The sequence below is a fragment of the Procambarus clarkii genome, chromosome 39 (assembly GCF_040958095.1).
Source record: "Procambarus clarkii isolate CNS0578487 chromosome 39, FALCON_Pclarkii_2.0, whole genome shotgun sequence".
Lineage (NCBI taxonomy): Eukaryota > Metazoa > Arthropoda > Malacostraca > Decapoda > Cambaridae > Procambarus > Procambarus clarkii.
In genome coordinates this window covers 37,430,427-37,443,027 of record NC_091188.1, presented here as the reverse complement: position 1 = coordinate 37,443,027, position 12,601 = coordinate 37,430,427, and the positions used below count along the sequence as shown (strand labels likewise).

At 49.2% G+C, this 12,601-nt stretch overlaps 1 protein-coding gene across 1 annotated transcript; it reads left to right on the top strand.

The window, feature by feature from the left end:
- The first annotated feature begins 3,575 nt into the window (after positions 1–3,575).
- LOC123750328 (trichohyalin-like) lies at positions 3,576–5,183 on the top strand. Its single transcript, XM_045732444.2, has one exon. The coding sequence runs from the start codon at positions 3,576–3,578 to the stop codon at positions 5,181–5,183; it is 1,608 nt and encodes a 535-aa protein (XP_045588400.2).
- The last annotated feature ends 7,418 nt before the right edge of the window (positions 5,184–12,601 follow it).

Below are 12,601 nucleotides of genomic sequence, written 5' to 3'. Positions count from 1 at the left end.
TGGCGAAAACAAATGGACAGTGTTTCTTTCACCCTGTTCCGCCTGTTCACCTAGCAGTAAATAGGTACCTGAGAGTTAGACAGCTGCTACGGGCTGCTTCCTGAGGATGTGTGTGTGGGGGGGGGCGAAGATATTAGAGAGAAAATATATATGTAGAATATATAATAGAGGAAAATAAATTGGTCAGAAAGGCGGGGTCCAAGACCTAATAGCTCGATTCTGCAGACACAAATAGTAAACACACACGCACACATCCACACCCACACACACATCCACACCCACACACACATCCACACCCACACACACATCCACACCCACACACACATCCACACCCACACACACATCCACACCCACACACACATCCACACCCACACACACATCCACACCCACACACACATCCACACCCACACATACATACTAAGACAGGACAGAGAAGGTTGGGCAGACTGCATATATTTCTGGATTGCCAAAAAGCCTTTGATACAGTACCGCACATGAGACTGCTGTTCAAACTCGAGAGGCAGGCGGGGGTGGGGGGAAAGGTCCTAGCATGGATAAGGAACTACCTAACAGGAAGGAGCCAGAGAGTTACGGTAAGGGGCGAGAAGTCGGACTGGCGAACAGTAACGAGTGGAGTACCTCAAGGATCGGTGCTGGGACCAATTCTATTTATAATATATAGTAACGACATGTTTACAGGAGTAGAGTCCTACATGTCGATGTTCGCGGATAACACAAAGTTGATGAGAAGAGTTGTGACAGATGAGGATTGCAGGATCCTCCAAGAGGACCTGGACAGGTTGCAGAGATGGTCAGAGAAATGGCTACTGGAGTTCAACACCAGTAAATGTAAAGTTATGGAAATGGGATCAGGTGATAGACGACCAAAAGGACAGTACACAATGAAGGGGAACTGCCTACCTGTAACGATTCGAGAAAGAGACCTGGGAGTGGATGTGACACCTAATCTAACTCCTGAGGCACATATAAATAGGATAACGACAGCAGCGTACTCTACACTGGCGAAAATTAGAACTTCATTCAGAAACCTAAGTGAGGAGGCTTTTAGGGCGCTTTACACTGCCTACGTGAGACCAGTCTTAGAGTATGCCGCGCCATCATGGAGTCCCCACCTGAAGAAACACATAAGGAAACTAGAGAAGGTTCAGAGGTTTGCGACGAGGCTTGTCCCAGAGTTACGAGGGATGGGATATGAAGAACGTCTGAGGGAACTGAACCTAACGACACTAGAGAAAAGAAGGGAGAGAGGAGATATGATAGGAACATATAAAATACGCAGGGGAATTGACAAAGTGGAAATAGATGAAATGTTCACACGTAATAATAACAGAACGAGGGGACATGGGTGGAAACTGGAAACTCAGATGAGTCACAGAGATGTTAGGAAGTTTTCTTTTAGCGTGAGAGTAGTGGAAAAATGGAATGCACTTGGGGAACAGGTTGTGGAAGCAAACTCTATTCATAATTTTAAAATTAGGTATGGGACAGGAGTCATTGCTGTAAACAACCGATGGCTAGAAAGGCGGGATCCAAGAGCCAAGCTCGATCCTGCAAGCACAAATAGGTGAGTACACACACACACACACACACACACACACACACACACACACACACACACACACACACACACACACACACACACACACACACACACACACACACACACACACACACACACACACACACACACACACACACACACACACACATACACACACACACACATGATATATATATTTGAAAATGATATAGCAAACAAAGCCAAGACCGAACCAAAGCTACTCCACAGTCACATCAGAAAGAAAACAACAGTGAAAGAACAGGTATTGAAACTTAGAACAGGCGAGGACAGGTATACAGAGACCACAGAGGCTCACTGTGGTCACTGTGGTCACTGTGCTAGGAGAAAGGGAGGTAAACCAGGCGGCCTTGGAAGAGTTCGAAATTACGAGAGAGGAGGTCAAGAGACACCTGCTGGATCTGGATGTTAGAAAGGCTGTTGGTCCAGACGGGATCTCACCATGGATACTGAAAGAGTGTGCAGAGGCACTTTGCTTGCCACTCTCCATAGTGTATAGTAAGTCACTGGAGACGGGAGACCTACCAGAAATATGGAAGATGGCGAATGTGGTCCCAATATACGAAAAGGGCGACAGGCAAGAGGCACTGAACTACAAGCCAATGTCCTTGACTTGTATACCATGCAAAGTGATGGAGAAGATCGTGAGAAAAAACCTGGTAACACATCTGGAGAGAAGGGACTTCGTGACAAATCGCCAACATGGGTTCAGGGAGGGTAAATCTTGCCTTACAGGCTTAATAGAATTCTGTGATCAGGTGACAAAGATTAAGCAAGAAAGAGAGGGCTGGGCGGACTGCATTTTCTTGGATTGTCGGAAAGCCTTTGACACAGTACCGCATAAGAGGCTGGTACATAAGCTGGGGAGACAGGCAGGTGTAGCTGGTAAGGTGCTCCAGTGGATAAGGGAGTACCTAAGCAATAGGAAGCAGAGAGTTACAGTGAGGGGTGAGACCTCCGATTGGCGTGAAGTCACCAGTGGAGTCCCACAGGGCTCTGTACTCGGTTCTATCTTGTTTCTGATATATGTAAATGATCTCCCAGAGGGTATCGATTCATTTCTCTCAATGTTTGCGGACGATGCTAAAATTATGAGAAGGATTAAAACAGAAGAGGACTGCTTGAGGCTTCAAGAAGACCAAGACAAGCTGCAGGAATGGTCGAACAAAGGGTTGTTAGAGTTTAACCCAACCAAATGCAATGTAATGAAGATAGGTGTAGGGAGCAGGAGGCCAGATACAAGGTATCATCTGGGAGAGGAAATTCTTCAGGAGTCAGAGAAAGAAAAAGACTTGGGGGTTGATATCACGCCAGACCTGTCTCCTGCAGCACATATCAAGAGGATAACATCAGCGGCATATGCCAGGCTGGCTAACATACGAACGGCATTCAGAAACTTGTGTAAAGAATCATTCAGAACTTTGTATACCACATATGTCAGGCCAATCCTGGAATATGCAGCCCCAGCATGGAGTCCATATCTAATCAAGGATAAGACTAAACTGAAAAAGGTTTAAAGGTTTGCCACCAGACTAGTACCCGAGCTGAGAGGTATGAGCTACGAGGAGAGACTACGGGAATTAAACCTCACTTCGCTGGAAGACAGAAGAGTTAGGGGGGACATGATCACCACATTCAAGATTCTCAAGTGAATTGATAGGGTAGATAAAGACAGGCTATTTAACACAAAGGGCACACGCACAAGGGGACACAGGTGGAAACTGAGTGCATAAATGAGCCACAGAGATATTAGAAAGAACTTTTTTAGTGTCAGAGTGGTTGACAAATGGAATGCATTAGGAAGTGATGTGGTGAAGGCTCACTCCATACAGTTTCAAGTGTAGATATGAAAGAGCCCAATAGGCTCAGGAATCTGTACACCTGTTGATTGACGGTTGAGAGGCGGGACCAAAGAGCCAAAGCTCAACCCCCGCAAACACAACTAGGTGAGTGCTAGGTGAGTACACACACATGTATGATATTGCATTCCAAAACGGCAGGAGGCAGCAAGAGAACGACAGGAGGCAGCAGAGAACGGCAGGAGGCAGCAGAGAACGGCAGGAGGCAGCAGAGAACGGCAGGAGGCAGCAGAGAACGGCAGGAGGCAGCAGAGAACGGCAGGAGGCAGCAGAGAACGACAGGAGGCAGCAGAGAACGGCAGGAGGCAGCAGAGAACGGCAGGAGGCAGCAGAGAACGACAGGAGGCAGCAGAGAACGGCAGGAGGCAGCAAGAGAACGACAGGAGGCAGCAGAGAACGACAAGAGGCAGCAGAGAACGGCAGGAGGCAGCAGAGAACGGCAGGAGGCAGCAGCGAACGGCAGGAGGCAGGAGAGAACGGCAGGAGGCAGGAGAGAACGGCAGGAGGCAGCAAGAGAACGGCAGGAGGCCACAGAGAACGGCAGGAGGCAGCAGAGAACGGCAGGAGGCAGCAAGAGAACGACAGGAGGCAGCAGAGAACGACAGGAGGCAGCAGAGAACGGCAGGAGGCAGCAGAGAACGGCAGGAGGCAGCAAGAGAACGGCAGGAGGCAGCAGAGAACGACAGGAGGCAGCAGAGAACGGCAGGAGGCAGCAAGAGAACGGCAGGAGGCAGCAAGAGAACGGCAGGAGGCAGCAGAGAACGAAAGGAGGCAGCAAGAGAACGGCAGGAGGCAGCAAGAGAACGGCAGGAGGCAGCAGAGAACGACAGGAGGCAGCAGAGAACGGCAGGAGGCAGCAGAGAACGGCAGGAGGCAGCAAGAGAACGACAGGAGGCAGCAGAGAACGACAGGAGGCAGCAAGAGAACGGCAGAAGGCAGCAAGAGAACGGCAGGAGGCAGCAGAGAACGACAGGAGGCAGCAGAGAACGGCAGGAGGCAGCAGAGAACGGCAGGAGGTTGGAGAGAATGACGGGAGGCAGCAAGAGAACGGCAGGAGGCAGCAGAGAACGGCAGGAGGCAGCAAGAGAACGACAGGAGGCAGCAGAGAACGGCAGGAGGCAGGAGAGAACGACAGGAGGCAGCAGAGAACGGCAGGAGGCAGCAGAGAACGGCAGGAGGCAGCAGAGAACGACAGGAGGCAGCAGAGAACGACAGGAGGCAGCAGAGAACGACAGGAGGCAGCAGAGAACGACAGGAGGCAGCAGAAAACGACAAGAGGCAGGAGAGAACGACAAGAGGCAGGAGAGAACGGCAGGAGGCAGCAGAGAACGGCAGGAGGCAGCAGAGAACGACAGGAGGCAGCAGAGAACGACAGGAGGCAGCAGAGAACGACAGGAGGCAGCAGAGAACGACAGGAGGCAGCAGAAAACGACAAGAGGCAGGAGAGAACAACAAGAGGCAGGAGAGAACGGCAGGAGGCAGCAGAGAACGGCAGGAGGCAGCAGAGAACGACAAGAGGAAGCAGAGAACGACAGGAGGCAGCAGAGAACGACAGGAGGCAGCAGAGAACGACAGGAGGCAGCAGAGAACGACAGGAGGAAGCAGAAAACGACAAGAGGCAGGAGAGAACGACAAGAGGCAGGAGAGACCACCTGGAGGCAGAAGAGAACGCTAGGAAGCAGGGAACCATCTGTAGAAAGCACCAAGGCATTATGACTATGTAGCTCCTGGAAGGGGTTAGGATAAACATTAGGGATGGGACGGGGGCAACGGAATGGTACCCAACAACTTGGAAGATCGGGGATTGAACACTGACCCCGCATGCAGGCAGGAGAGAACGCCAGGAGGCAGGAGACACTGCAACAGGCTCCAGCAATATGCAATTGCCTAAATGTTGGGAAAAGGTTGAGGATTGTAAGTTGTGTCTGAGGATGCATAAAGGTAAAGGGACCTTGAAGAGTAACTAAGATACAAGAAATACGTTAAAGTGAGTTAAAATTCTGTGTTGGAAAAGTTTACATTCTAAAACAAAAGAATGTCAAGAACAAAGATGGCCGCCACCACGGGGTAGGACATCACATCAACAAATTCTCGCTATAATATATAATGAAAGAAGGTGTTCTTCTCAGGTTAGAGATTATTGAAGACATGCTAAAGAAGTATGAGGAAAAAGTAATTGAATTAGAACAAGAAAATGGAGCTCTCAGGAGTGAGTTTCGCAATTTAAAAGGAAGAATTCTCCAGCAAGGTAAGAAAATTACTAAGTTGACCGACAAGGTTAAGAGACAAGAGAGAGAAATCAAATCTTAAGAAGCAAATGTAAGGAACCCAAGAGGTTAACATGGAATTAGGCGAGGATATTCTAAGAGAAACATCATTGGCAAATTACATAGAGGAGGTTAATAACGATCTGGAAAAATGTAAAGAGGAAATAAAAGAAACATTTACGCAAGTTGTAAAAGAGAAAGACACGATCAAGGGAGTGTGTTTGGAAGTCAAAACCAGAAATGCCCAACATGAAGTATATTAGACAAGCAATTGGGGAAAAACTGGTAACCAACAGTAAATTAGTACAAAACATTGCAAATAGAAGTGCATAATAACTTTTGGTTGGTTAGAAAAGGTGGACAGAACAGCAGAACAGATGCAAATCATTGAGAAAATAGGAGTAGTAATTGTTATTGTTTTAGAATCAGCTACTCGGAACAAAAGTTCCAAGTTCTGGTGAGCCCGTAGTGGACTTACCTGGCACAGGAGCTGGGCTGTACCTTTGAAAATAGTAGGTTTAGGAGAAGGTCCTCAATTCAAGTGAAAATGACGGTGATTTTAGGATAGGAAAATATGAGGAAGACAAGAACCGCCTCTTAAGGGTGACATTTAATGGCGTGAAACAAATGACGGAAGTGCTTAGAAGTGCCAGGAAATTGCAGAGTGATGAGGATGGCAAACTTTGGCCATTAAAACAAGACCTCTGAAGGGAAGACAGAGAAAAGCTGAAAATAAACCGCTACGAAGCAAAACGTCAAAAAGGGAATAGAAATGAAGATTTTTTCTACAAAGTGATTGGGACTGGAAAGCTAGTGAAATAGTACCTAAAAAAAAAGCAACAAGATCATTAGAGGAAGGGGAGGTAGAGGACAAAGGGAAAGGAAACATATTCCTGAAAATTGTATATGCCAACATAGTTCAAATGAGATAAAAAATACTGGAACTAAGAGATATAATTCAGCTGAAGGTCCCAGATAGTGTCGCACTAACGGAGACGAAACGTGAAGAAAATATTTTAAAATGAGGTGGTATTCCAAAGAGGCTCAGTACTCAGTTTGGACACGTGACAGGAAAATTAGTAAGGGTGAAGGAGTGGCTGTGCTGGTGAAAGAACACCTGAAGGTAAGAAAGTAAGATAATCAAAAACCCTCAAGAAGTTGACATAATGGCATTGGAGGTCTGGGATCAGGATGATAAACTGATAATTGTAAATGCCTACAGCCCACCAGCAAGCAACACAGGGACAAAGGAGGAACTGGATGACAAACGAGAGGACCTCATAATGGTCATGAGAGAGATTATAGTAAAAGCAAATAAAGATAAACCACGATTGCTGGTACTGGATTACGTCAACTTGAAAGTAATAGACTGGGAGGCCTACGAGGCAAGAACGGAGAACATTTGGACAGGCAGATTTATAAACCTCATCTTGGAGACCTTCATGTATCAACACGTCAAGCAGGCCACAAGAATGAGGGAAGGAGATGTACCGTCAGTACTGGATTTAGTATTAACTGGGAAAGAAGAAGAGATATTTGACATCCAGTACCTTCCTCCCTTGGAAAGGAGTGTGTGTGTGTAATCTGCTGGAGTTGCTCACAGAGATGTGCTTCCACGGTCAAGCTTTGGTTCTAGGGACCTGCCTTTCAAGCAGTTTGTAGCTTAAATGTTCCTATTGTTTAACACATTTACATATGAACTTGTGTGTTGAATTACCTTCATCTAACTTCATCTAATCTATTCCATATATATATATATATATATATATATATATATATATATATAGAACTCAAACACTGGAGGTGTTGTTTTTCACACTTTTCCGTGACTCATTTCTGTCTCAAGTTTCAGTTTGACTCCATGACTTTCTCCCTCTATCTTTGGATGTTTTGTTAACTCTGTCAATTCTCCTTAAAGTCTTAATTTATGGTTGTCATGATTGTTCTCTTTCTCACTGGTCCAGTGTCCTGTGGTCCAGTGTCCTGTGGTCCAGTGTCCTGTGGTCCAGTGTGCTGTGGTCCAGTGTCCTGTGGTCCAGTGTCCTGTGGTCCAGTGTCCTGTGGTCCAGTGTGCTGTGGTCCAGTGTGCTGTGGTCCAGTGTGCTGTGGTCCAGTGTCCTGTGGTCCAGTGTCCTGTGGTCCAGTGTCCTGTGGTCCAGTGTGCTGTGGTCCAGTGTCCTGTGGTCCAGTGTCCTGTGGTCCAGTGTCCTGTGGTCCAGTGTGCTGTGGTCCAGTGTCTTGTGGTCCAGTGTCCTGTGGTCCAGTGTCCTGTGGTCCAGTGTCCTGTGGTCCAGTGTCCTGTGGTCCAGTGTCCTGTGGTCCAGTGTCCTGTGGTCCAGTGGCCTGTGGTCCAGTGTGCTGTGGTCCAGTGTCCTGTGGTCCAGTGTGCTGTGGTCCAGTGTGCTGTGGTCCAGTGTCCTGTGGTCCAGTGTGCTGTGGTCCAGTGTGCTGTGGTCCAGTGTGCTGTGGTCCAGTGTGCTGTGGTCCAGTGTCCTGTGGTCCAGTGTGCTGTGGTCCAGTGTCCTGTGGTCCAGTGTGCTGTGGTCCAGTGTGCTGTGGTCCAGTGTCCTGTGGTCCAGTGTCCTGTGGTCCAGTGTCCTGTGGTCCAGTGTGCTGTGGTCTAGTGTCCTGTGGTCCAGTGTCCTGTGGTCCAGTGTCCTGTGGTCCAGTGTCCTGTGGTCCAGTGTGCTGTGGTCCAGTGTGCTGTGGTCTAGTGTCCTGTGGTCCAGTGTGCTGTGGTCCAGTGTGCTGTGGTCCAGTGTGCTGTGGTCCAGTGTCCTGTGGTCCAGTGTGCTGTGGTCCAGTGTGCTGTGGTCCAGTGTCCTGTGGTCCAGTGTGCTGTGGTCCAGTGTCCTGTGGTCCAGTGTCCTGTGGTCCAGTGTCCTGTGGTCCAGTGTGCTGTGGTCCAGTGTGCTGTGGTCCAGTGTCCTGTGGTCCAGTGTGCTGTGGTCCAGTGTGCTGTGGTCCAGTGTGCTGTGGTCCAGTGTCCTGTGGTCCAGTGTGCTGTGGTCCAGTGTGCTGTGGTCCAGTGTCCTGTGGTCCAGTGTCCTGTGGTCCAGTGTGCTGTGGTCCAGTGTCCTGTGGTCCAGTGTGCTGTGGTTCAGTGTCCTGTGGTCCAGTGTGCTGTGGTCCAGTGTGCTGTGGTCCAGTGTGCTGTGGTCCAGTGTCCTGTGGTCCAGTGTGCTGTGGTCCAGTGTCCTGTGGTCCAGCGTGCTGTGGTCCAGTGTGCTGTGGTCCAGTGTGCTGTGGTCCAGTGTGCTGTGGTCCAGTGTCCTGTGGTCCAGTGTGCTGTGGTCCAGTGCCCTGTGGTCCAGTGTCCTGTGGTCCAGTGTCCTGTGGTCCAGCGTGCTGTGGTCCAGTGTCCTGTGGTCCAGTGTGCTGTGGTCCAGTGTGCTGTGGTCCAGTGTCCTGTGGTCCAGTGTGCTGTGGTCCAGTGTGCTGTGGTCCAGTGTGCTGTGGTCCAGTGTGCTGTGGTCCAGTGTCCTGTGGTCCAGTGTGCTGTGGTCCAGTGTGCTGTGGTCCAGTGTGCTGTGGTCCAGTGTCCTGTGGTCCAGTGTCCTGTGGTCCAGTGTCCTGTGGTCCAGTGTGCTGTGGTCCAGTGTCCTGTGGTCCAGTGTCCTGTGGTCCAGGGTGCTGTGGTCCAGTGTGCTGTGGTCCAGTGTCCTGTGGTCCAGTGTGCTGTGGTCCAGTGTCCTGTGGTCCAGTGTCCTGTGGTCCAGTGTCCTGTGGTCCAGCGTGCTGTGGTCCAGTGTCCTGTGGTCCAGTGTGCTGTGGTCCAGCGTCCTGTGGTCCAGTGTCCTGTGGTCCAGTGTGCTGTGGTCCAGCGTCCTGTGGTCCAGTGTCCTGTGGTTCAGTGTGTCGAACCACTTGGGGTGGACACACTCCCTTCACTCCCTTTGAAGGGAGCGACCATCTCCCTTTATGCAGGTCAGCGTTCAATCCCCGACCGTCGACACAAGTGGTTGGGCACCATTCCTTCCCCCCGTCCCATCCCAAATCCTTTTCCTGACCTCTTCCCAGTGCTATATAATCGTGAAGGCTTGGCGCTTCCCCCTGATAGTTGCGTGTGTCATCTGGCTGTAAAGTTTGTCATGCTGGAGTTATCCTCCGGTACATACATATGCTGGTGTTCGATTTAATTGAGATGTTAAATGGTTTTACGAGCCTGCATCCTTAGTGACTATCAGGGAGTGCTTGTTAGGGATTCTTGTCCATAGTTCAGAGGTGCTTGTCTTCCTTCTCTGTTGAAGCTTTTCTGTACTCACCTAGTTGTGCTTGCGGGGGTTGAGCTCTGGCTCTTTGGCCCCGCCTCTCAACCGTCAATCAACTGGTGTACAGGTTCCTGAGCCTATTGGGCTCTATCATATCTACACTTGAAACTGTGTATGGAGTCAGCCTCCACCACATTACTTCCTAATGCATCCCACCTGTTAACTACTAAAAAGTTCTTTTTTAACGTCTCTGTGGCTCATTTGGGTACTCAGTTTCCACCTGTGTCCCCTTCTTCGCGCACCACCCGTGTTAAATAGTTTATCCTTGTCTACCCTGTCAATTCCTCTGAGAATTTTGTATGTGTTTATCATGTCTCCCCGGGTTCTTCTGTCTTTCAGCGACGTGAGGTGCAGGACAACGAATCCTGAGCGTTGTCCACTCAGCTGCGAGGCCCCTCAGTGTGTGTACTTACCTAGTTGTGCTTGCGAGGGTTGAGCTCTGGCTCTTTGGTTCCGGCTCTCAACTGTGAGGTGGGTGTGTGTGTGTGTGTGTGTGTGTGTGTGCGTGTGTGCGTGTGTTTACTAGTTGTGTTTTTGCGGGGGTTGAGCTTTGCTCTTTCGGCCCGCCTCTCAACTGTCAATCAACTGTTTACTAACTACTTTTTTTTTTCCCACACCACACACACACACCCCAGGAAGCAGCCCGTGACAGCTGACTAACTCCCAGGTACCTATTTACTGCTAGGTAACAGGGGCACTTAGGGTGAAAGAAACTTTGCCCATTTGTTTCTGCCTCGTGCGGGAATCGAACCCGCGCCACAGAATTACGAGTCCTGCGCGCTATCCACCAGGCTACGAGGCCCCTGTGTGTGTGTGTGTGTGTGTGTGTGTGTGTGTGTGTATGTGTTTACATATATGCATGACTGCCCACGTGCACGCAATACGGACCTGAACTTTAATACACAAATACATTTAACAATTCCCCTCACGCTGGTATCCAACCCTACACACTTACAATTAACTCTGATCCCAAAGACTCCAACTTCCCATCAGAGCGTTACAAAGGTTTCCAAACGACAACAGGGCATTCGATCCAAGCTACAGGAAGCTATATACCTTATTCCATCCTATAAGCTAAACAATGATGAAAACAGAGTACCCCAACTCCTCTTACGGGGTATTCAACCCTACGCAATAACTTTCCTAATCTACGAGGCTTCGAATCCATGTCCTCGATAAACAACTCAGCCACGACATGCAAATTAAGTTGCAATATTAAATATCTGAGACGAGGACCACGTATTATCATCAGGTTAGAGCCTCGACCCAGGCGTAAAATAGTAAATAACTGTAAGTGATTTGCACTGAAGACCATTTTGGAGTATCTGGCTACTACAGTGAGAAGGAGGAGGGGAGTGGAGCATGTCTCTCTCTCTCTGTCTCTCTCTCTCTGTCTCTCTCTGTCTCTCTCTGTCTCTCTCTGTCTGTCTCTCTCTCTCTGTCTCTCTCTCTCTGTCTCTCTCTCTCTCTCTCTCTCTCTCTCTCTCTCTCTCTCTCTCTCTCTCTCTCTCTGTCTCTCTCTCTCTCTCTGTCTCTCTCTCTCTGTCTCTCTCTGTCTCTCTCTCTCTGTCTCTCTCTCTCTGTCTCTCTCTCTCTCTCTCTCTCTCTCTCTCTCTCTCTCTCTCTCTCTCTCTCTCTCTCTCTCTCTCTCTCTCTCTCTCTCTCTCTCTCTCTCTGTCTCTCTCTCTCTCTCTCTCTCTCTGTCTCTCTCTCTCTGTCTCTCTCTCTCTCTCTGTCTCTCTCTCTCTGTCTCTCTCTGTCTCTCTCTCTCTGTCTCTCTCTCTCTCTCTCTCTCTCTCTCTCTCTCTCTCTGTCTCTCTCTCTCTGTCTCTCTCTGTCTCTGTCTCTGTCTCTGTCTCTCTCTCTCTCTCTCTCTGTCTCTCTCTGTCTCTCTCTGTCTCTCTCTGTCTCTCTCTCTCTCTCTGTCTCTCTCTGTCTCTGTCTCTCTCTCTCTCTCTCTCTCTCTGTCTCTCTCTCTCTGTCTCTCTCTGTCTCTCTCTGTCTCTCTCTCTCTCTCTCTCTCTCTGTCTCTCTCTGTCTCTCTCTCTCTGTCTCTCTCTCTCTCTCTCTCTCTCTCTCTCTCTCTCTCTCTCTCTCTCTCTCTCTCTCTCTCTCTCTCTCTCTCTCTCTCTCTCTCTCTCTCTCTCTCTCTCTCTCTCTCTCTCTCTCTCTCTCTGTCTCTCTCTGTCTCTCTCTCTCTCTCTCTCTCTCTCTCTCTCTCTCTCTCTCTCTCTCTCTCTCTCTCTCTCTCTCTCTCTCTCTCTCTCTGTCTCTCTCTCTCTGTCTCTCTCTCTCTGTCTCTCTCTCTCTGTCTCTCTCTGTCTCTCTCTGTCTCTCTCTCTCTCTGTCTCTCTCTGTCTCTCTCTCTCTCTCTCTCTCTCTCTCTCTCTCTCTCTCTCTCTCTCTCTCTCTCTCTCTCTCTCTCTCTCTCTCTCTCTCTCTCTCTCTCTCTCTCTCTCTCTCTCTCTCTCTCTCTCTCTCTCTCTCTCTCTCTCTCTCTCTCTCTCTCTCTCTCTCTCTCTCTCTCTCTCTCTCTTGAAACATTTCAAAGTCATCTAATACATGTCAAATCGTTTCCAAATCATTTAAACAAAGCAGATCCAA

Coding starts and splice junctions, on each gene's coding strand:
- LOC123750328 (XM_045732444.2), top strand. CDS start 3,576: ATGATATTGCATTCCAAAACGGCAGGAGGCAGCAAGAGAACGACAGGA.